Below are 24,794 nucleotides of genomic sequence, written 5' to 3'. Positions count from 1 at the left end.
TCTCCATCTTCTGTCAGGGTTCCACACCCACACAACGTCATCTTTGGGATACAGAATCTTTGTTGTGACTCTGAATGGGTATCTGTGCATCTGTGAGATAACACCAGAACTCAGGACAGACAGTCAGCTGGGGAGCCACTCCAGAATCAATTTTCCCAACATGCCCTTCTCCCATATGGATTGATTGCCTAGCACGTTCATGGCATAAGAAAAAGTGTATTGCTTCAATCATGCAAGATATGAACAATGCACACAATCGACCCTCTACTCTGGTTTATCCCATTACCCAGTAGTTCATAAAAATCCTTGTATTTTAATTAGCAAAGCAGAGGGAAGACACAGTTTCTATTTACCTGAAAACAAAAACATATTATACAGTAATTCCTCTAAGTGACAGCAGAAAAATACAATAGACACACACCAAGGGTCCATATCTGCACCTGCACCTTCGCTGAACACTGTTCAGTCATTATAACACTATTATTACTACATTATTACTACATTATCATTATGGTTACAAATGTATTAACCTTGTCCAATTCAGATGGGACTCAACACTACTCTTAGAGTGCATGTACTCCAAATCTACTGTAGCTTCAAATCTTCACACCCTACAGTGTGCTTCGGTGGGAGACGAATTGTAATGACATTGTGCTCAATGGAACTCAGTCGTCCTGGGCTTCACCATCAGACCCACAGCTGATGGGAAAAGAATCTACAGCCCCCTTTAAGCTCCAACAACAAAGACCTCATCTCAAAACCAACCGAGGACAACACAGGCCAAAGGGAGCTACTGGCGCCAGTGTGGAAGCCAACACTTTCAACAAAGAAAAATGTTGGACAATACTGACATGCTGTCTGTTTTTTGTTTGATGTTTTTTTTTTCTTCATAGCGAGAGACACAAAGTAGTTACGTTCCTTTCATTCAGGATAATTTCTGCACTACTGAGCTGAAGAAAATTGCTTAAGATACTAAGAAAACAGAGTAAATCTCAGGGCAAACAGTTGGACATTTAAATCCGACAAGTCTGACATAAATACTTGCTTTAAAATGTTCTGCTGTCTTTAGGAAGAAGTTACAAGCGTACCAGCCAACAGGAGGCAGATGAGGTTGAGACACTAGAGCTTACTATCAAGAGCCCTAATGTGAAGAAGGGCCAAAAACTACAAAAATAACTCAAACCCAAATATTGGTCAGAATCATGCTCGAATGTAGAGAACAAACAGAGCACCTACTGTAAACAATGCACAAGGACAGACTCTTATTCTGTGCCACCTATAAGCATTGAGCACTGATGTTTGATAACTGCAGGGCAAGATCACGTAAGACCACATCTGTTTCTCCTCAGTCCATAAGAGGCTTTAACCTACTTAAATGAATTTCAAAGGTTTTTAATGCATGAAAACTCTCACTATCTCCGATGGGCGTGGGCAATTTTATTCTATTCATACAATTTTATTCTATTCATAAAACTATTTACATGAAAAACACGGCTATAAAATTCCAACACTTGCAAATGCAGGACCTGAGTTGATAACCTCAGCTAGGAAAGGAAAAAACCTATTGACACCATACACCGAGAATGGTGCTGATGTTTATTGGCCATTAGGCTAGCTACAGTACACTGCACACAGTAACCATTATTCATGAAAAAGCATCATGTTCCAATTATGTGCCAAAAGCCATGATTCACCCTAAGAGAATGGGTCTAGTACATGTATCCCATTTGGGACTGCACATACGACAAAGAAAATTGTCATTCTGAGTGAACAAAAAGTGCAAGGCCAATAATGAGACTTCCTTCCAAAATCAATAAATACTGCATTTGATCTGTTGGAGGCTATTACCAACAAAGCAATTCAGGATTTTTTCTGTACAAAATATGCATTTTGAATTGATCCTGGTGGCCTCCACACACTGTATGCAACTAAAAGTGGTCAAAGTATACAATGCATGGTACGGATATGATGAAGTTCAAAGAAATTGCACAAACTAGTCAGAGTACTGTAGTGCTGGGCAGGCTTTCTTTCCAAGCAGATACCCAGGGGCTAGTTTTTTTTACATAAACACACACACACACATACACATACACACCCAAGGCTTGCTGGGGACAGCGTCTATGTGCAATTCGGTGAACTGAATTGCCCCCTACACCTAAGGAGCTAGCCGAAAAGCTGGGTAAAACAATTATAAACTGTTTTGTTTGCTAGGGAAAACAAATACACAGAAACTAACCACACAGACACACACACACACACACACACACACAGACACACACACACACACACACACACACACACACACACACACACACACACACACACACACACACACACACACACACACACACGCACACACACATGTCCAAAGACCAATCAGTGTCTTATCAATGCAGAGAGGCACCATATGTTTTCTGACCACGACCCTGGCCAGGCTGATGACGCTGGGCAGGTGTTTGACAGCGTGCTGGCTAAATCAAGGGCTTGTCAGGAAAATGGCAGTCTCCTGCCACACAAGCCGACAGTTTCCTCTGGCAGTTTGGTCAATTATCTGAGCAGCATGTTCCGCTGCAACGTTACTGCAATTGCATCATATTAGAAACATGGCTCCCAAAGCATGCCATGCTGGAAACATGAGAACACTGCACAAATTGACTAGTGCCATACAGAGACACGTTTTTTTTTTGCCATTTGTCCATTTTCATTGTTGTCGGAGATTTTTCTTTTTTAGCTAGTTTATGCCCTGTTCCTATTCCTGTTTACTAAATGATTCTTCCAGTAAACAGAGCAAGAACAAGACAGCTTTGCAGACACTGTGGCGTAAGAGGATGAATCACACATTATTGTGTTTCGCCTGAATGGCCGTCTCACCATGATCACTATTGCCATTTCTGTTTGATCAGAGGACATTTTCGGTGAGGCATGATAAGTCACAAATGGAGATACAGTAAGTATCTGCATGTCTCACCAGATGATAAGTGAAATGTAAGTTTCTGTTAACTGCAGTTCAATTTGTTTCCATCTGTACGTATTAGACAAACCTTGGTCTACCATGACTACTCCATAGCTGGTGTTATAGGGTCATTTACATGGCTGAATGAGACAGAGGCCCACTTTTTTCTGCATTAATGAGATCTGATGTTAAAAATATCACGCCTTGCTCGAAATTAATCTGGCGCGTAGATTATGCAAAATATTAGCCAAACAGTTCGAGTTGATACACAATAATACTTCCAGTCATTCATGTATGACTAATTACCTCTATTAAATTGGGCCAGTTTTTGAGCATGAGCTACTGTTCCATTACTAATAAAATACCAAGTGTTCGTTTTGGTCATTAAACAGTTCCACAGATTGAACAATGCTAAAAAATAATGAAAGCACTGAACACATTAATAAACATAAGATTAGCTCTGGCCTGCAGGGCACACCTTTGATCTACACAGCGTGGGGCATCCGTGAGTAGATGCACTGCACTGCAACTGAGAGAATGGCAGCGCCTGTCTGGGAACTTCATTGTGCCTGTTTTTTTTTTTTCTTCTCTTTTTTCAGAAGACTCTTTTTGAAATCTCACATATAAATAATTTCATGGCAGACCGAAAAAATTTCCGCGGCACTAAAGCATAAAGAGGAGCGCAAAGGGAGGGGAAGTGCACACAAGAGAGAGAGAGAGAGAGAGAGAGAGAGAGAGAGAGTTGTGAAGTCTTACCTTCCTGGACGGCCTGAAAGGGATTGCTCCCGTCCACAAACTCCACCGAGACGGTGATCTTCTCCGTCTCCAGGATCTCGTTGTTGAGGTTGAGGTCGGCCACGGCGAGACGGAACACCTCGTCGTCCTTCTTGGCAGACTCATCGAAGATGGCTCCTACGGGAGGCGAAAAAACCATGAAGGCATTGTTACCTCATGAAATCACCGGAGGGTGAAATTGTTAATTGATTGAAACACGAGAAAACAAGCTACAATTGTACTAAAAATGCTGAATACTGAAACAAGCATGATAGTCGACCATGGCACATTACAGCACACATGAATTAGAATAAGTGCCTGAAGTAGGAAATGAAATTCCGGGAACAAAAAGATGTTTTGATCTTTGTAAGTAATGGCATACAACACTTTGTCATTACGCAAAACCAATTTACAAATCAGGAATTGCATTAGAATTGAGAGCAGTGGAATGTGTGTACATGAAATGCTTGTTTCATCGTCCTCCATGGTTGCATATTTAGTAGACTACCTGACACACTCATCTGAGAGACTATACAAGCACAAACACTTTTCAGGGGGACAAAAGCCTTGTATTGCACTGTGTGATACTGTCTACTGAAATTGCCTCCTGGTCCCATGTCTTCTTGCATCGGCCATGTTGCTGGCCTGTGTGTTCGCTCTCATTTTCTGCTAGCTGCCTCCTGATGTAAACAGGCAAGTAATGTTCTAAAAAAATGTCTAGTGAGGCAAAGCTAAACACATTTTGCTGACTAGCAAATAATCTTCATTTCGAAATAGATGGTGTGTGTGTGTGTGTATGTGTGTGTGTGTGTGTGTGTGTGTGTGTGTGCATGTGTGTGTGTGTGTGTGCGTGTGTTTGTGTGTGTGAGTGTGTGATACAGATTGGTGATTCATAAACTGACCCATCTGGGACCACACAGTCTATGACCAAGAGTTTAATTTGCACAGTACTCTGCAGACAGAGAGTGGGAGATAGCTGGCACAATAATGCTGCAAAGCCCACATGTTATCTGTTACAGCTCAATACACATATAACACTCTAGTCCTGATTATCTTCCATATGTCACAAAGCCGTATATGTACATCTGTTTACATTAAGTACCAGTATATTCATCCAGCAACTTATGTGTGGGTGATTGCCTGTGTTTCAGCAGATTAGACTCACACTGTTATGTTTTGAAGAGAAAACAAATATTCACACCCAAAAATGCCTGGTGCTATTGTGTGCACACCTTGAAAAGACAAATGGTTCAAATAAAGAACCAGCCAAGCAGTATGAGTCCAATGTGTCAGGCTGTGATTTTTGTCTCTTATGATGAGCTCTATGTAGGATATCACAGTGCTGGGTAAATCAGATCGAAGTCATCTGGTCAGATCTTTCTTGGCAACACAGAGGTCTGAAAGCCTAAGCAAACTTGTCAGTTCTTTAACAAGACAAATCTCCCTCCAAACCACCCAAAAAAGATACACATTCCGACTTGAATTCACCACAAAAAAAGAAAGGAGAAAAAAAAGGAAAAAAAAACATAATGGGTCTTTTTATCTGGGGCTGGAAATTGAGTTGCCATAGAAACAAAACTCAAGGTGGAGGTTTCAAAAACATACTTTAAAGCTGCATATCTCACCCATGGCAGTGTGAAATGCTATGGAGGGAAAACAGTTTTCCCGCTGTTGTTGCTTCACGCCTCACACACACACACACACCCTGCTTTGGTTGGGAACTGTAACTAACACCATCAGACATCGGTGTAGATAGCAGCTGTGATTAGAGCTGCTAACGGGAAATCAATTATCAATACTCGTTGAAATATTCATTTTTCATATCTGAGGTGGATCCATCTACGCGTGAGGTCCACACAGCAGCATGCCTGAGGAGGAGGGAAATGACGGAAGCAATGTGATCGTGCAGAGACTGATAATACACATTTCCTTTCTTGTCTTAAGCCACCACTGCAGCATGTATATATATATATATATATATAGTATGTAATCAAATCATGATAGAGATGCGGGTGCAAACAGCATCACTAACATTCCAGTATGATGTATGGGACATTTGATCAACACAGGGGTGGGAGGTAGCTCATGAGAATCCTTAAACAACAACCAAGCGTCATACATGACAGCTCACATAGAACGATATCTAATTGACCAATATACAATTCACACGGTAGCTTTATGGTGAGAGATTGCGAAGCTATCCGCTATCCACTATCCTGGGCTCATCCACTGTCTCCATCTAGCTCCAGAGCTTTCTGGATGACTTGTGGCACTGAGGATGTCTCTAGGGACCACTAACCACCCCCCCCCCCACCCCCACCACCACCACCAACCCCAACCTTCACAACTCCACGAACCCACCTCCATCTCCGAGGGGGCGGCCCAGAAATGTGACATCAGATGAGCTTGTGGTTGAAGCTGCTGGACAGACAGCATGAGCCCAGTAACCATCATGCATTATGGGAGAGGTAGCACTGATTTATGTACCTCGAGAGAGAGGGATGGGATTGGGGGGATGGTTAGAGGTGGAAATTATATTCTTTTCCAGCTCTATCAATCCCCCTTTTGCTCCCCAAAGAATTCCTGCTGCACAGTGTGTTTGCAGAGGTGTGGCATGGCACTGCATGTGTGTGCATTTCTGTGTGTGTGTGTGTGTGTGTGTGTGTGTGTGTGTGTGTGTGTGTGTGTGTGTGTGTGTGTACATGTATTTGTGGGTCCTTGTGTGTGAGTATTTGCACATATGTGGGTCTATGTCTGTGTCAAAGTCTGTCTGTGTGTGTGTGTGTGTGTGTGTGTGTGTGTGTGTATGTGGCGAATAGGAGTAGGCTGGTGATGTGCACACACCCAGCCTTGAATGCTGATTTACAAGCTGGCTTACTTCAGCTCTAAACACCGGCGTGGATGCAGCTCTTGGGCAATTGGATTTGGAGGAAAAAGGCAAACGTCATGATATAAATCAGGAGAGAGAGTAATGGCATTGAGTCTGGCTCTGCAACAGCATGCCTGCCAAGGGCAACAGGGCACTATTAGACCGTACAAACGCCATACCACTTATACATTCCCAAGCTCTCAGCAAGTGCAGTGTCCAAGACTAAAATTATATCATCCACTTGCAGAGCATTTCCATCAACTGATAACTGACCACATGGGGGTTCTGAAAACGAATGAAATACCATTGCATTGTTAAAATGACCCTTTCCCATCAGTAGCAGAAAGACAGTTTCATGATAAATGTCTCCTCCGTTATTTCATGAAAGTAAAAAAATAATGAGCCTGTGTTGAAGAAATTTGCTGTTATCTAAATTGGAGTAGTGCAATTACGAGTGAAACCATCATTGGGGGGAATTGTCCAAACCGTTAACCTAACACCTAATACACCAAAACAATCAAGGGTGTGTTTGTGTTTCATGCTCTCACAGTTTACAAAGCAAAACTCTGTCGTAATTACCCCCTCTTTTGTAACTACAGTCGATACAACATCAACAGCGTTGAAACTTTCTCCCAGCCCATTGTTTCGCACCCAGATTGAAGCCAGAGTTAATTAGCCTGTGTCTCCTCTGAAAACAATTCAAGATTAATGAAGCATTTTCTCTGAGGTAGCCTACCTATTAAACCTACCGAGAAAGCCACAGAGAGCACAGGCGAAATGTTTCTCAGTCTATTACCCCGACACTGCGCTCAATCTCAGTCCACACTCTGCACTCTTGTGTCCAAACACTTCAGATTTAAGGGACTATGAACCAGGCCATGTGGCCTTGAGTCTCCATGCCTGGAGATAGAGGGAATTCGTATGGATATTGAACAGGCAAGTACCATCTAGCAGCTAAAAACCATGTTATTAGGTTGGGGTGGGTTGGGGGGTGCGGGTCATTGTTGGTCCAATGTTGGTTAGTGGGTACTAACCCCAAGGCCATAACTCACACTTATCGCATTCACTGGAACATCCTTTGACATCACCAAGAAGCTCTGTGCACTTCTAGAAATAGCAATGGAGAACAGTGACTTTAAAATTCATCATAGCAATAGCAAGGCAAGGACAATGGTGACGATGATGATTATGATGATGATGATGATGATGATTATGATGAGGATAAGGATGAGAATGAGGATCATGAGGATTATGATGACAACAATGATGATGATGATGTTGATTATGATAATGGTGAAGATGAAGTCAGAAAGCAAGTAGTATCTATGGTGGCACCTTGAGATGGCAGATATGAAAAGAGCTATGAGTTGTGCCAAGAGGTGAAGCGTGATGGAGATGTGGGGGTGGGGTTGGGGTTGGGGGCGGCACATGGGAGCTCTGCCGTGATGAAGGGCGCTGCTCGTCTAGCACGTGAGGATGATGATGATGATGATGATGATAGCGATGGCAATGAGGATGATGATGATGATGAATTCGTTTTCTCTCGCACAAGGGCTCAGGAAAGTCTGGCCCGCGGATTTACGGCTCCGCAGCCTGCCGCACCTCTTGGGAAGGACGTGCGCGGTGACACCTCGGAGACAAGGGCGATTAACGAGCCGTGCGGCCCAGCGGAGAGGGGGAGTGTGTGGGTAATGCGCTGATATAATACGCGATATAAAAACAGCAACAAGCTGGAGCGTTTATCACACTGCCAGTGCCGGCCACACACTGTCACCCATTAATAACTCTCAATTTTCACCGGTCCCGAGATGCACCCTTCTTTTCATCATTGCCAGCATGCAAACAAAAGGCCTGTCTTCAATACCATTCAGCAAAAAAAAAGGAAAGAAAATGAGATCTGAACCAGTGCCCATGTCAAAGTGAGTCAATGGCTGATCTGCAATATAACTTGGCCTGTGTTGCACCAGGGTGAGTTGCTATGCAGGGGTTGGAAGTTATGGCGTGTAGAGAGAGTTTATAGAACTCGTTTTGGCAACCGGGACAAAAGGAAACAACAACGATTCAGATGTAGATGTGAGGCAAGAAGGCATGCATTAAACTGTCACAGTAACAATGTTGAAAGGCAGCTCCAACAGATATTATTTCTTCTGTGGTGATACTCAAAGTAAGTGCATGCCAATATTCTCCTTGGAGAACTACTTAAAGACTCCCTGAACACATAATTCGTACCCACAAAAACCCCAACGCACAGTTTTCCATTCCCCTCCTGCCTTCCCGCGAATGCAACTTTAATATTAATGTTATTACGATGTAAATTAATTTCCTTCATCGCCAATGCATTGCCCCCCACCCCCATCAAGCTTTTCAAACCAATCTGAAATCCCTGTCCTTCACCTTTCAGAGCGGGCACGCCTCGCATCTGACATTTAATCAAACCTGGCTTAAACGCTGCCGCTGGATAACCCCAGACAGATGGACATTCTGAAGACGTGAATCCCATTAGTGCGGAGCTCCTTTGACATCATTAATGGACAGACGTTTGCACGGCCTCGCTCATTGGTCTGTCCACCAATCCCCCCACACCCCCCACCCTACTGCCCTGGCACGGGAACACACACACACACACACACACATTCCCCCTTCATACCTGTCAATTCTGCCTGGACCCCCCGCCAACATTTTCTCCTTACTGTGTGGAGCCCACTGGTTCGGTAGCTCAGGAGCTCGTCCGGACTCCGGAGAACCAATCAGCGTTCTCTGGGAAACTTAGAGGGCCCGCGGCAGAGAGGGATAAGTGCCGCTGAAAAGGGCAGGTCCGGCCTACCCACAATTCCCAGTAATAAATTGCAGCGAATAATGGTGTCATTTCACATGAGTATATTAATGGCCTGCAGTCGGGGGTTCAAGGGGGTTGGTAATACTTGAGGTATGCCGGCCGTCACTGACCCTCATCACGGGGCTGTAATTATTCGATTGAGTCATTCAGCCCACGCAACAGCCATTTTGATCCGAGTCTCCCATGAGGGATGGGTGGAGATGGGTGTAATGACAGAGGTTATTGGGTTATTCCTTTCTTTTAGAACATGCTGATCATTTGGAATTATGTGATAGACTCCAGCTGCACAGGGTTCCTTTTGAAAATGACAACTCCATTTCTCCACTCTGACGTATTCTTTTAGATGCCAAATTCAGCCATTCTGAGAGACCCAGAAATGCTTTCATCAAGGTTCCTCGCTAGTAAAAAATAATAACTAAATAATAACTAAAACTAAATATAAATAACCTCCGCCATATCACCACCACCCCCGGCCACTTTCATCTCCTGATGTCTCCGTAATTATTCTTTTCTTCACAGATGAATGGAAACCACTGAATGAAAACCTTCAGAAAAAGCATCTCCAACTGCCTTTAAACATCACTATGGCAACACTCTCCAACGTGACCGACCTTTAAAGAAGCGGCACACACATTTTGGAGTTTCAAGAGCTTTCGGACGCCGTCTGAACTGTGCAACGTGCAGGGGTGGGCAGTTGGAGGTGGTGGGAAGAAGAGACACTATAGGTGGTACAGAGTGCAAATTAAAGTGTGTGTGTGTGTGTGTGTGTGTGTGTGTGTGTGAGTGTATGTTATATTTGTGTGTGATTGCCAGTGTCGGTAGTGACATGTGCGTCACAGCCACGCTGCTTTCCTACCCCCGAGGTCAGCCTCTGCATGGCGGTGCGATCTGCTAATGACGACATGTGCTGAGTGTGTACAAGCCCATATTTGTTATATAGATCCATCTAGCTGCGCAAATTAGCCATGAGTGTTATGCTGCCTGACACTAATGCCATTTGGAGCAAAATATCCTGCTCCATGGAGAGACAGAGAGCCCCATCCACCACCCCCGTAGCTGGCCAGGGAGAGAGAGAGAGAGAGAGAGAGAAGGGGAGCAGAATGGGTAGAGCGGTCAGCAGGGGTTTATGAGATGGAGGTGCTGATGACTTCAGACAACACCGTGTGAGAGCAAATCGAGTGAACACAGCATGACTGCATAGGCTGTAAAGAAATATATATGTGTGTGTGTGTGTGTGTGCGCGTGTATAGAGGAGTGTGCATGTGCATGTGAATGCCTTTCTCTGGGTGTATGTGAAGAGGGTGTATGTATATCTCTATGTGTGTGTGTTTGTGTGAGAGAGTATGTGTGTGTGTGTGTGTGTGTGTGTGTGTTTGTGTGAGAGAGTATGTGTGTGTGTGTGTGTGTGTGTCACAGACAAAACACACAGTTGAAGCAGAGTTCAGGGTAAAAAATGTTGCTTTAGGTTTCCCTGGACAGACCTATTGGAACTGGCACTGTCGAGTGGTCTCTGGTCGGTGGGAGGTCACACATTTCATCACAGACACTAATTCCATCAAGGGCCCCTATTAGCCTGCCTGGACCCTTCCTCGCTGCCGCACAGTGACCAAGAGCGCCCTGACCTGTACTCCTGTAGATGGCTGGCCGTGGGTGTTACGAAGCGCACCCCACCCCACCCCCCTCCCACACACACACACACACACACACACACACACACACACACACACACACACACACACACACACACACAACCTTTCCCACCCCGTTAAGAGGCATCTCAGGAAAGCAGGGCCTCGGCTTGTCTGCTGCTTCATTTAAAAGAGCACGAGTCAGCACAACGTAACAACCCAGAGCCTGTTGTTTTATTCATCACTGCAGCAATCTGGGTGGCCTGGAGGACAGGGCGCCATGCTCGGGCGAGATGAAACGAGCACTCCCGCGCCTCTCTTCCATCTGCGCGCCCACCCCCCTCTTACAGTCTAATGCGAAAAGCATTAGCTTTAAAACAGCGGCAGGGGATGCACACCTTTGGCACTGTGTCTTACAGCGCCATGTACAATACCAGGGGTTAAACTGGAATCACTGAGAATTATGGTGGTGGTATAAATGTACAATTTTTTTTTCTTAAAGCATTATGGAGAAGCTGTGACCCTCACCGGTTCATGAAGTCTTTGTTTCGTTCTGAATCTGATTACTGGCACAGTGCACTTACCCCGAGGATTAGACGCTTACAGATCCTACACACACACAAAGGCACACACACACACACAGACAACGTATTACAGAACCTTCCAAGGCCCCACAGAAATGACTACAGAAATGGTGCTTTACATTTTCATTATATTTTAACTGCTGTATAGTCTGGCAGAACTGCAGTGTCTTTATTGACATTCTCTCAGTAAAATCACTACCCACCATAGTCCATTCCAGGTTACATTGTGTATTTTCGATATCAATTACAGGGTATCATGCTAACCAGTAACAGAACTGTGCTGTGCTGAACTATGTCTGAAATTGCAATATTTGAAGTAGCCCTTTCATTACCATTTTACCATCAACTTTCTACAGGCAATCCTTACATATGCTGTGTCCTTTGCTGCTAGGATGTGCATCTACACTCCCAAAAGCATACTGCAGGGCTGGCATGAACATGGTTTAAAGCCTGAAGCACCATTTTGTAGCACTGTGGAGCTCTGTTGTTCTGACCAAGGACATCAGCCTTTTCATCAGCTGTCGATGGACTGGGCACCCCCTTAGTGCTAAATGGGCACACAGCACATTGGAAATAAATGATAGGGGAATTCCTAAACTGTGTTACTTTGAACACTGATCTCATCCACAGGTTACAGACTCGTATGTCAGTTGTTTCTAGGGTACAAGGACAGTGCCATACCTTCAGGGACACACAGGCAACAGAAAGGGGCCTTTAAACTTGGACCCCCTGCTTGAATTCAAAGGCTTGGATGGAGAGGGGTGGGCGATTTCCAGAGGGGGAAAATGAGACAGTATATTCCTCCAAACCATCTCTGTCCAAAACAGTGTAATTGTAATTACAAGCTTAATTATCAAGGGAGGAAAAAATTAACACGTGGAATCAAGCGTTTAATTAGCCGACAGAATCAACATGCTGCAGCTCTGTTTTGATGGATTCCGAGGACAGCCAATGGCCTCCACGCTTCGCTGTCCCTTTCTCAACTTAAATACTTATATATATAGTGTGTGTGTGTGTGTGTGTGTGTGTGTGTGTGTATTTATTTTCCACATCACCAAACAGATATAGGAAATAGAAAGTCTTAATAATAACGCAGTGTCAGAGTTATCATATGTCAGATTAACTTCAACACACCAAACAATACCCAGCACAGCAGATAGCAAGCAAAACTATAATGTTACACATTTCTAATATGGTGTAATTCAACTACATGACATGAGCACAGTCATGACATAAACATGGCTGCTCCTGTCACAATACAAACCCAGCTGAACCCATTTATATAAAAACACCATCATTGTGACACACCCTTGTCTTAGAAGAAAGGCAAGGACAGGAGCGTTCAAGTGCTTTTAATCTAAATCTAAACGTGTCTAATACAACTAAAGGAGTGTGAAAAGGAATGACATAAATTATGAGTCTAAAAAGGGTGTACTAATTAACTGACCTTGTGAAGGCTCCTTCCATGAAATGGCACAGTCAGTTTGGCACATGCTTTGAAGCACTTTGTCTCCCTATTTTAGCATATTTGACTTTCATTTCCTCAGGTCAATAACTAACCTATGAATAATCCATTATTCATTGCAATTACTCTCATGGACATTTATTTGTGAGCTCTCACACACACACACACACACACACTGTGGAGGGCCCATATTGTGTGGGAGACCAACAAGCTAACGGATCTTCCAACCTTTTGTTCGGCTCAGAGAGGTGCATCAACAAAAAAGCCGGCAACAAAACAACCTCTCGCGTGCGCATTCGCTGTGTCCTAAACAACGGCGCTCGCCAAAGTATACATGGTGCTCTTTTAAAGAAGAAAGTGTAAGCCTTGAAAACACCGCTGAGAATATTTGATACCAAAGGCATGAACGTGTGGCTTTTGTGAGAGGTGGGATAAGTGTTCTTTCCCTCTCTCTCTCTCTCTCTCTCTCTCTCTCTCTCTCTCTCTCTCTCTCTCTCTCTCTTTCTCTTTCTCTCTTGAGCACTAATACAGCCACATGGTACGATCTGCCATTGTGCATGTTGCTTCCAACAAGAGCCTGGACTAACTTCCTCAGAGGGCCCTGTCATAGACCCTGTCTCTCCCTCTCCAGCTGCAGCCTTTCTGAGAATGTGCACCTCTTTACAGGAAGTGGATAAATTATTACAAGGGTATGAAACAAGAGGGGGAAACAAAAGGATGCTGTGGAACAATTAGCAGACAATGGTTGAGGTCAAATGATGAGGACAAACAGCTTCATAAAAAAACCCTCTGAAAGGCATTAATGGAAAAATGTCCTCATATCATTCCTTAATACATTGGTCTCGTAAAACACCACAGAAAACCAAAGAGCCTTTATTTTTAGCTCGTCTAAGCCGTAACACAAAAACACGCTGAGAATGATGGCCAAAACATTGTGCCTGAGACGGGCACAAATGTGAACCCTGAGTTCAGCAAAAATGTCAAAGCAGAAATGAATACGCTGAGCACACAACCCATGCTTCTGCGCCTAAAAACACCTTCGCGGATATGGGTCCACCCCGTGTAATTTATCCCTGTCTGTTTGAATAAAGCCTGTCCCAAAACGCTCTTCTGGCAAGGGCCACCGCTTTGTGAAATACCACAGCCCCTCAATATCTGCCCCCCCCCCTCCCTTTTCACATTCATAAAAATATATGAGAAATGTAAATGTGCTCATCAAAGCTCCCGGGCCCGAGGTTATTCCCCATATCTGTGGCTGTCCTGCCTGGTAGCATACTTAAATGACAAGACTTGGCGAGAATAAAGGCACTGTTCTGAAGACTGTGACATGTGCCTGCGCTGACATGTTGGGAGTCCTCTCTGGCTTTGATGGCTGGGGGTAGATTAAAGTGAGAAACGGCTTTTTCTGTTAGCCTTCTAAGCCCTTGGGAAAAAAGGGGAGAGCTTTCCTTCTCGAAGGCAGAGCAGCAGGTCTGAGACCACTACTCAGGGAGGGAAAACGAGAGCCATGCAGCCAGAGTTTAAAAAAAGAAAAAAGCTCCCTCTGACCTCTTGGCAGCAATCCTGCTAAATATTTTCCATCAAAACAGTGTCATTTTGTAGTCTTTCATCTGTGGGTTTCACAGTGGAATTAGCCGGAGGGGGTTAATACATGGGTTGTTGTCTCTGAAAAAGGTCTTGCAGCTGCCCTGACTGTTCAAGGTTTAGCTACATCAGAAGAATCTGTAATTGTTTTTGACAATTATCATTTGCGCTGCAATTTGCAAGGCCTTTGTAAGCATTCACACATACATAAAAGATTGATAACTCTTACAGTTCAAAATAGAGGTTCAAGGAGCAGTCAACAAGTCACAGAAAAGCTGTTACATAGCCTATTTAATGTATATTTTATTTAACTCACCTCATATATGTCAACCCTCTCTATTTCTCAAGCATGCTCACAGACATACATTTACCCAAACACACCTCTCTGAGAGCCTTAAGCAGAAAATTGACTAAAAATGTGATACACTTACAAAATGATGCAGAGGCTAGGTAAATTGAACTCGCTATACAGTAGGTTGCTAGTCAGCGGTAGTCATGCTTGTGTGCATTTCAATGCATTAAGTGTATGTTCAGCGCTGTCTGTTCGACACTGAGATGTCTCAAAGAGGATGTCTTGTGATACAAAAGTACTGTCATGGAAATGAGCTGTGTTTTGCATTGCAAAAAGGCTTATATTGACTAGTACAGAATCCCATACCACCCTTTCTGCCAGAGACTGAGTCAACTCGTGGAATTACTAATACAGTATAGGCCAGAAATGTGATCCCCGGTATTAAAGGTCCACTGAATTGAGAAAGACTGGTTATGTCAACCAAAAATTGGCACAATTTCCTTATCCATTTGAACATACAAAGGCGGCGTACAAAGAACTCAATGTCAATGCTCCAATATAAAAGTACCAGTATTCAAAAAGAGAAAGAGAGAAAGAAAGTAACACAGAAACAAACAAACAGCCAAGAAACAAATGAAAATACCCAGCAGTCAATTCCAACATTGTACCAAATTTAAATTCTTCAGACATGCATGTATGGCTACCAGGGGTAATATATACAGTACAGAACCATATACAATATCAATATATACACCTCTCACAACAATGTCCAACCCAGTATGGTGAATAGAGAGGAAAGGTAAGGTAAAACACACACTGAAGTTTTGGTTAACCATCAGTTGGGTTTGTGTACTTTGCAATCTTATTTAGCCATTCTATTCCATTTATTATGTTAGGCTTCCAGAACCAATTTCACACAGGTACATTTGCTGGAGAAGACCAGCTACGTTTAATAACACCAAATTGTACGCCTCTCTGTAATCTGTGTGAACCTTGCTTTGAAATGGCAATTTGATTGGTCTTTCCAGGTGTTGAAAAATAAAGTTGAAGTCAGTGGAGTCAAGAGGTTTAACTTGGTGTTAGGTTTAAGTGTGTGTTAAGCTCAAACTCATCATACATTGAGCTCATGTTAGGAACTTTTGTTGATCTTGGCCACTTAGAGACAACTATTCCTCCATTTAAATCAATACAAGAACTACATGACAAACTATGTGTAATGTCCAAAGATGGATTGCAGTGTTGATTGACTATTTGTTAACCTGCACTCTGAGAGAGACCATGGACACACAGGGACACACAAACACTCAAGTCAGAGGAAAACACATGTGCTGCTTAAAATATTCTTCATGTGCCAATGTGTAAAGGGTTTCTCTTGCGAAGACCGATCATGGTCTCTTGAGACAGAGGCTCTCAGGGGACTTTGAGGGGGGATTCTCATGTGTCGTAACCCACTTGTTAAGACTTAATGATTTAAAGAAGCCAATTCATTTTATCCTATTGCACCACAGAGACTGTGACCCAGTTAGAAAATTTAAATAGGGATTTGATTTGAAGGGGCATATTAATTGGAACAGATGCCTTCTCAATTATTAACATCTCTCACAGCGTGGTTGCATGAGCTAAATTTACACCCTCGCTGTCTGTCCTCCATCACCCCCAGCCCCCCCCCACACACACACACACCCCGGCCCCATAGTCCTGTCCCTATACGTTTCAGCCATGTGTCTAAATCAAGGTCCGGAGCACATGGAGGGTGTTTGGAGATGAGCTGGCTTTATGTAAATGCCTGCCGCAGAGCGACTCATATTTACCGTGCTGTCTGCGCGGCAGCCGTCTCAGCTGGGAATCATCAATGTTTATCCCAGTTATTGGGAATGACAGGAGAGACACGGCTCAGCGAAGAGGCTGAGGTGCAAACACAAAGCAGTCGGGCGAAGGAAAGAGCTGTGTGTCTATATATATACTGTGTGTGTGTGTGTGTGTGTGTTTGTATGTATGTATACAGTATATACTGTATGTGCGTGTGTGTGTGTGTGTGCGGATGCTTACTCTACGGTTAAATGTATTCGTTCATGAGAATGCTCTCATTCGAAGTGACTTATGATCATGCATGATGGGTAACTTAACCCCTGACCCCATGTGGACTGCTTACTGAATGCTTACTGAATGCTAATGGTCAGTCACAGGCTGTTAACGTATTCCTGCCAGTCATCGACACGCTTTCTTTTAGCATTGCAAATTTTGATTTGTTGTCTAGATCAAAACATGTCAATCAAAATGGAGCAGTTAAAGTTGTATTACTGCCACCATGCCTATTTGTTTGATGAGTTTATTCTCTGATACATAATTGTCATGAACTTATATTTAATAGAGTTAAGAGTTTACTCTCTATAAGAGCTTAAACTTCTATACATATAGGTACATATAGTATATATAGAATATATACTATATTCTCGACATATATATATATATATATATATATATACAGTTGATGTAGGCCTATGTGGATCAAATACCTATGTATGGATGTATGTGGATGTTATGAAAGCCCAGTGTTTAAAAAGCTAGGATATTCTCAGAATGTTTTACCTCATACTATAAATAGACAGGCTTAACAGGCCGGCAATGTTTTTGATGTTGTTGTAATATGTAAATTTGATCTGAATTCATCTATTGCTTATACTTAAGAAGGTAATTGTTGACCAGGCTTTGTTTAAGGCCAATTACTTCAATCAAAAGGTAGCAAAGTCTAATAACCTCTTCGGTAAATGTATTCACATTATGGACCGCAAGGGACCGACGTTCACATTTGCATATGATGGATACAGAGCGGGCTCAGATTTAATGCAGCTCCTCTGCATAGTTTATGCTTATCTGACCTGCCTTGCCTCAAAACAACCACTTAGTTCAACACATCACCAAGGCTAGTCGTTAGTCTTGCTCATGCTTTTGATCTTAAAATCTAGCGCTGGTCTTTTAGAAAGTGCACAAAATACCCAATTAAATGTATAAAAATGTGTGCAAAATCCTTTACTTTTTTCAAAAACAGGGAACTCTTTCCTGTTTGGGGTCTAGTAGGGAGCTTGTTGCGTGACAGCATAACCTATTGTTCAATGCATTTCTTAGCACCAGCACACTGGCTTAGCCAGTCCTTTTGAATGTGCCTCTAACACATTATCATAAACCTTTCATGGAAGGCCATGAAAAATGCGACCTACTTCTGTTCAACATAAATTATATTAGCAGCAGTACTAAACTGAGCAAACATTTTCAGGCAGGCAGAAAGGAGAATGGAGGCTCTCACCCAGGCCTTTTGAAACTTGCCCACAGTCAGAGTAATTCAAAAGCGCAAATAGGCTTATTACATCTGCTTTTGCACTATTTAATGACATAATGGGTATAGCCACAGTCTGTTTTTCTTTTCATTTCCTTAAAGCAAAGAAGAGCGGATCCATTTAGCATCAAAGAAGAATAAAGATAAGGAATCATAGAGGTCATAGAAAGATAAATACGCCACCTGACCAACAAAGAGTAAAAACCTATTATTATCAAGTCCCCCCACAAGCCACGTGATGCTTCTTCTTTGTCTCTAAATCTCAGTGTTATCTTTGGGCTATCCCTGTTTGTTTCCATTCCTGCAAGGACAGAAAAAAAAATATATATGCTTCCGAGCCACCATCCAGGCAGTTCTAATCCAGGACCATGATCCCTTGCTTGGGAAGAAATGATGGATTCCTCTCAGTGGGCCGGCGCCTCTATAAGTCCACACCCCAAGCTGGAGTGGCAGGCCTGTAAATTTGCTTTATGTTGTCATTACTTACGGGGAGGTGACCAGCACCATCAGCTCCACCAGTTGCGTATGAGTTACGGCCACGGATCAAACTCTGTGACTTCTTCTCCGGAGTGAAATAGCCACAGTAATGACATGTTAAAGTAGAGCAGGCCCGGGCCTGACAAGAGTACTGCAACTAAATGGTATTACTTATTGTCTCCCGTGACAGCGTGTCCTTGAGACTGCCGTTTTATCACCTACCCTTGAGTTTCTGCCGCAAAGACATATGCCAGAGCACATTAAGGCATCGCTCATCATAAACCCACATAAAACGATATGGGTCTGGACAGTGGGTCACTCCCAAATGTAAACCTTTAAACAGAAGAGGCTCTTGGAAAGCCGGCATGGATTGACTTTGGCGGCTCGTGAGCATTTCAAATGGTCCTTAGTTAAACCTCTCCCAAGGTTGTGCTTTGGAGGGGAGGCACAAAGTGATGGAAGAACAGACCTGTCTTTTTCCCTCTGAGAGTGAGAGAGACACTGACTGATCCTAATGCTTTATTCAAGACTTTTGTCTAGGCGGCCCCCTGTTGTTGAATGCCCCCCGCTCCCCCAAAATTTCTCTCTCACACACACACACACACAAACACACACACACACACTCACTCACTCTCAAATCACTACCACCACAGACAAGTACCTTTCCTCATTTCACCCCCCCCTCCCTCCTCCCACTCCTCCTCCTCCCTCCACCACATTCCCTCTCTTTTATCACCATCACACACTTTCTCATTCCGAGTCCTCCATCTAAAAAGAGCACTCCTCTCATTTGCAACAAGCCTCCCACTGCGTGAGTGAAGGTCAGTACAGTCCAGACACAACAGCCCCCCCCCCTCCCCATATCCACCCAACCCAACCCACCCACACACCCATCCGCACCCTGCAGCATCTTCATTGCTCATCCGATCACATTCACCACGGGCACCTCTTGTTTTCCGGGGCCCTCGTCGACAGCAATCTATTTACAGCGATGCCACATAGACAAAGGAGGGGAGCTCGTTTTCAAAGGATGCATACTATTTCCCCGTTAAATTCACATGAGCTCGCAGCTCCTTGGCTGAGGGGAGCGTGCTTGGCCCGCTGCATGCATTTACTTAATGTGGCATCCTGAATGTGGAGGCAATACATCATTTTTTTTCCCCACAGACTGACAAGGGCCCGGGCCTAGTGGCACATGATGGTCCTTGAAGATGGGGAGGTTGTGACAATCATTCCATTTAAAGATGTGCTTTATCTCTCTCTTAAAATGTATGAATTAAAAAATGGGAGTATGCGAGCGCAGCTACACAGCATGAATGCATAAACACAAGGCTGCAGTCGGTGGTGAAACTACAGGCTAGCCATCCTACCTTTCCCTGCACTCACCACCTTGCATGAACACTACATGCTTCTGATGTGGCACCGCACACATGAATCAGACAGGGCCGACACTGTGTACTTAGCTCTTGCACCTTTAGCTGTCAGATGACAAACAGAGTGATGCAGTGAGTGGATTTCCACTGGTGTGGCCAGAGACAAACAGTGTCTCGCATCACCACTAAGGCATAGTAGGAGCCATGAGGATCACACACCGTTTAATCTCAGATTAATTTGCAGCCAGTGGTGAGATAATGCTATCTAGCAAAATCAAAAAGAAAGAACGAAAGAAAAAAAAAACAGAAGACTGGAGGATGGGGCCATAGACGTTGAGGTTTATCAGAAACAGATCTCTGCTCTCTGAAGACCCAGGCCCAAAAGTCTGACAGGTGTAGCGCGTCTCGAGCTGTTGGCGCTACTGTGCGTGTGCTTTCATTTCGACTCGCAAACAAACCAGAGTGCTTTTAAAATCAATCTCTCAGATGAGCGTAGGCAGGTTGGCTGTTTCACGAATGAGCGAGAAGAGAGAAACGATGCGAAGCGAAACACTGAGGTGTCTGAGCGAGCACAGGACTTTTTTATATATATGTATATATATATATAAATGGAATTTTTGATGCCGGTCTTGTAGGACTAGTGCCGTGCAAAGTAGAGATGATAATGAACCAGTGGAGTGATGAACATCTGCATATAATCACGCCATCATCACAACTCTTTTGTATTGGAGCACATTTTGTCTTAGTGGAAACGCAGGCAATCTTGACATGCACACTGGTAAAGCAGTATGCACAATGTCCTGAGGAGGCGTTTGAATTATGCATCTACTTCAGGATATCCAGGCCCTATAATGCATTTTCTGCTTTTGTACAGGTGCTCACTTGACCATCTTTTGTTTTCGGCCACTAAAAAAGAACATGGTCAACTTAGTCTCATGAAAAATTCACTGAACGTTTACCCGGGGAAAAAAATAAAAAATAAAAAACCTAAAAAAAATAAATAAAAAATCTCATCTCATGTATTATGTAGGATGAGCGGAGCTCCAAGCCTGGCTTCTTCCTCTGTCCTTCACCAACAGAGAGCAGCCGCAGCGAGAACGGAAAAAACAAAACAAAAAAGCGTTGGCTGCCTCTGCTGGAGACTCACTCACCCCTGTGCTCCTCGTAAACCACAACACTGCAACCACAACACATCCAGATAAAGACATCATTCGCCAGCATCTATAAAGTTTAGGAGGAAATACAGACTTTTACAATGTACTTAGGACATCCTTAGGACATCCGCGGGACCAACCCTGGGTCTCCCTGGGGGTTGTGGTCATTTCTACATGCTAATGGGCCACTACTGTTTGTCAGCACCATTTGAATATTGATAATCTCAGAACCGGCAGCTCTTGGGATAACGTGCACTCTGGTAAAATGGTGTGTTATGGCAATTTCAAACATATGTATAAACGTGACTGGAAACTATAGATGTAGATTCCTAAACGTGACTGGAAACTATAGATGTAGATTCCTATTTTTGGAGTGATAAAGTCCAATGAGATGCAGTGTAAGGCTGGTAGGGGAGGAGGGAGCCGGTAAGATATTCCTACGCAGGAGACCAGACCACCGCAGGGCAAGTATCTGCCCTGGATTCCAGAGTGGGCTTGGATATTTAGTAAAGGAGACTCAGGTGTCCGCTTCTGTCCTTTCTATTTGACCACTGCACTGCCATCTCCAAAGGACAAAATGTCACACGACTCCACGCCTCCAGTCATCTCTCTCCAAGCCCTTTTTGCCTTGTTGCTGGTGTGACAGCTAAACCATACAAGCAGTGGTAGGAAGCGATCCCTAGCCTACTCGTCTATTTAACTGCCTGTGATCACAAAGCACAGGCAGAACAAGCAGGTACAGAGGGAAGGACATATCAGGCAACATCAGCAGAGTCCATATGAGGGGAGAGACACGTAACACATGAAGCGTGATCACAGTGAAAAAGGTTTGCGTCACATTATGAGATCAACTAATTAAGCCGGCTCAGAGGGGAGGAGAACTCTCGGCTGGACGTGCGTTTGCCGAGATTAGAGATGGATGGCGAAAAAGGGAAAAAAAACCCATGTTGGGGATTTTCCGTGCCAAAATGATTAAGATTCTCAATAAAACTGAGCAGGCCTTCTGTGGCCTTCACAGAGACAATCATAGAGAGGAGCCGTGTGTTCAGGCCATGAAAATACATTTTCATAAATTTTCACAACAGCATTGAGGAGAACTTCCACTGCCATTCATCACCACAGTACTCCTTGTCGTTGCATACAGGCGCTTTGAAAATTGCTACACTTTTTTTTTGGCCTTAGAAGTTAGTCTTTTCCTTGAGTCCACACAACAAACAAGCAAGAGTTTTCACTTTGCAATTTAATGCTGTGAACTGTTTGGCATCCCTCGAAGTATGGGAGTGGGCATAAAACATGGCGGCTGTGACACTGACTTGAGCAGCTTTACCGGCAGAAGTCAAGAGCACCGCCGTCAGATCCCCCGTGCTCTGCTGAAATTGCTTTTTATGATTTACTGGCAGGCACTGAATCTTCTTTATATGTTTTCTATAAGGGTATGGCTCTCGGACATGGAATGTAAATGAAGGGAGAGCCATCTGATGGAGAGAGAGAGAGAGAGAGTGTGTGTGTGTGTGTGTGTGTGTGGAGGGGGGGGCATTTCTGAAGGATGGCCATCTCGCATGGAGAGGAAGAAGGCGTGGACAATGTCCCTTCATCTCTGGCATGACAATTCAGCTCCTCATTTACCTTGCTGCCAAGGGGAAATGGGGGGGGGGGGGTTGACACACAATACAACATGTATCACTGTCTCTCACTCAATGTCTAATGTCTTGCCCAAGTGCTCCAAGCTGGCAATACAATCAGGTGATTTTCGGCTGCTGTTTGCTATCAATCAATAGCTGCTGGCAGCCAATGCGACTGATTGAATTTTGACTACTTGATGGCATCCGTTTCTAAACTTTTCATGCCTTTAGTCATTGGCATAGGTGTATGGGAGGAAGGGTTTGGGAGGGGGAGGAAAAACAACTTCAGAAGCCTTTCAGCGGGTCTAGATAAATAAATATCCACGCCCACACAGAAATCTGTAAAATCAAATCACATCAACGCTAGGGGACACATCAGACCGGAATTAATCTCTGCGGTGCTTATCACCCAGGGGGCATCACAGGTTTTGTGTACACACAACCACGGTCCACTGCTGCTAGGCCATTGTTTCTCTCTCTCTTTCTCTCTGCCTGTCTCCTTCCCTCTCTCTCTCTCTCTCTCTCCCTCTCTCTCTGTCTCACTCCCTCTATTTTTCATGTGCCTGCAAACATTCTGACTCAGAGACTCCACAAATGCCACCCTCTTTATCACTGAATAAAACCTACTGCTTTAACTGAACATAACCACAAAGCCTTGAAGCTTCATTTATAGACCAATATACATCACCATGAGGACAAAAGCTTCAATCGAGTATCTAGCTTTATCCTTGAGCTTGGACAGATATCAGTCTTTCATTGACCATATACACTACTGACTATGATAATAAGCATTCTTAATACTTAACAGTGGTGATCTAAGGGAAGTGCATTTGCTCTGTACTTCTTGCCATGAATTACTCCAAAATGTCATTGGTGTCAGTCTTGAAATGAGAAGCTTATTAAAGTTGTTTACTTTTCTATCAGTGTTAACAAGCCATCTCTTAAAAGTTCCCTGAATAGAAATCTTCCTATGCATATTAAGAGGCTGAATCCATCTTTCCTGGAATCGATTATTGTCATTCATGTGGTTTGAGCATGTGAGCATGAGATGCAGGTCATCATTATTAGAAGAACATCAACAAGAAATACTATGCAAATTAGATTTGAAAAGTGTGCAAATAAGGATGGCTTTAGGCAAGATGTGATCACAAGGTATAAGAAATGAAAGCCTAATTAAGCACCCCCCCCCCCCCAAAGTTTTAGTCTGTTTATTTAATGAAGCACAAATTAGAATGCAGCACATACCTTGGTCATACATTGCAGTCACAGGGTACACCCATTATTTGTCATTTACTGGCACTCTTTTCCAGAGCGTCCTACAGTGAACTAACTACAGGGACAGCCCCCCGGGGGGCACATTAGTGGCACCCCCAGGGGCTGACTCATGGGAGTGACATCCAGGCTCTAAAATGTTGAAAACTGTTATGATATAGTTGTATTTCACTGTGTAATGAGTGACCCAGACCAACCCTTGCTAAAGTATCTCTTAAAAAAGGTATACTGTACTGTAGCTAGCTCTGAGAAAGAACTCAAAATGGTGCAGTTTAAGGTATGACTTACGATTGAGGTGGTGTTAAGAAGACAACCCTGGGCAACCCAGGCACCTTAGGTAATAATGTACTCAATGGTGAACATATACCATAATCTACTCAATGGTGCACATATAACAAACCATAATCTACTCAATGACACCAAGTTTGTCAGTGAGTCATCCTCTTCCACACAGGCTCTGTGGGGAAAAGCCCTGCTAACCATTCCCCTTGACATGGTTGTAAGTCAATTACACTGAAATGGTGTGAGACGATTAGGGACTATGCCTGGCAAATTAAAGCTACACTGACAAACCAAT

General features: G+C 43.7%; 1 protein-coding gene across 1 annotated transcript in view; it reads right to left on the bottom strand.

Moving 5' to 3' along the window:
* Positions 1–24,794, bottom strand: part of grid2 (glutamate receptor, ionotropic, delta 2) — a 320,181-nt gene that overhangs the window by 279,455 nt on the left and 15,932 nt on the right. Inside the window, exon 2 of the mRNA XM_076270599.1 lies at positions 3,710–3,865. Coding sequence (XP_076126714.1) covers positions 3,710–3,865 — 156 coding nt within the window. The remainder of the gene's footprint in view (positions 1–3,709; positions 3,866–24,794) is intronic.

This window comes from Alosa pseudoharengus, unplaced genomic scaffold, assembly GCF_046254945.1.
Source record: "Alosa pseudoharengus isolate Yale_2024_CS ecotype anadromous, Long Island Sound unplaced genomic scaffold, YU_APseudo_1.1 YU_APseudo_1.1_scf_6, whole genome shotgun sequence".
NCBI lineage: Eukaryota > Metazoa > Chordata > Actinopteri > Clupeiformes > Clupeidae > Alosa > Alosa pseudoharengus.
The sequence above is the reverse complement of the archived record's forward strand: the minus strand, read 5'-3'. Positions and strand labels throughout refer to the sequence as shown.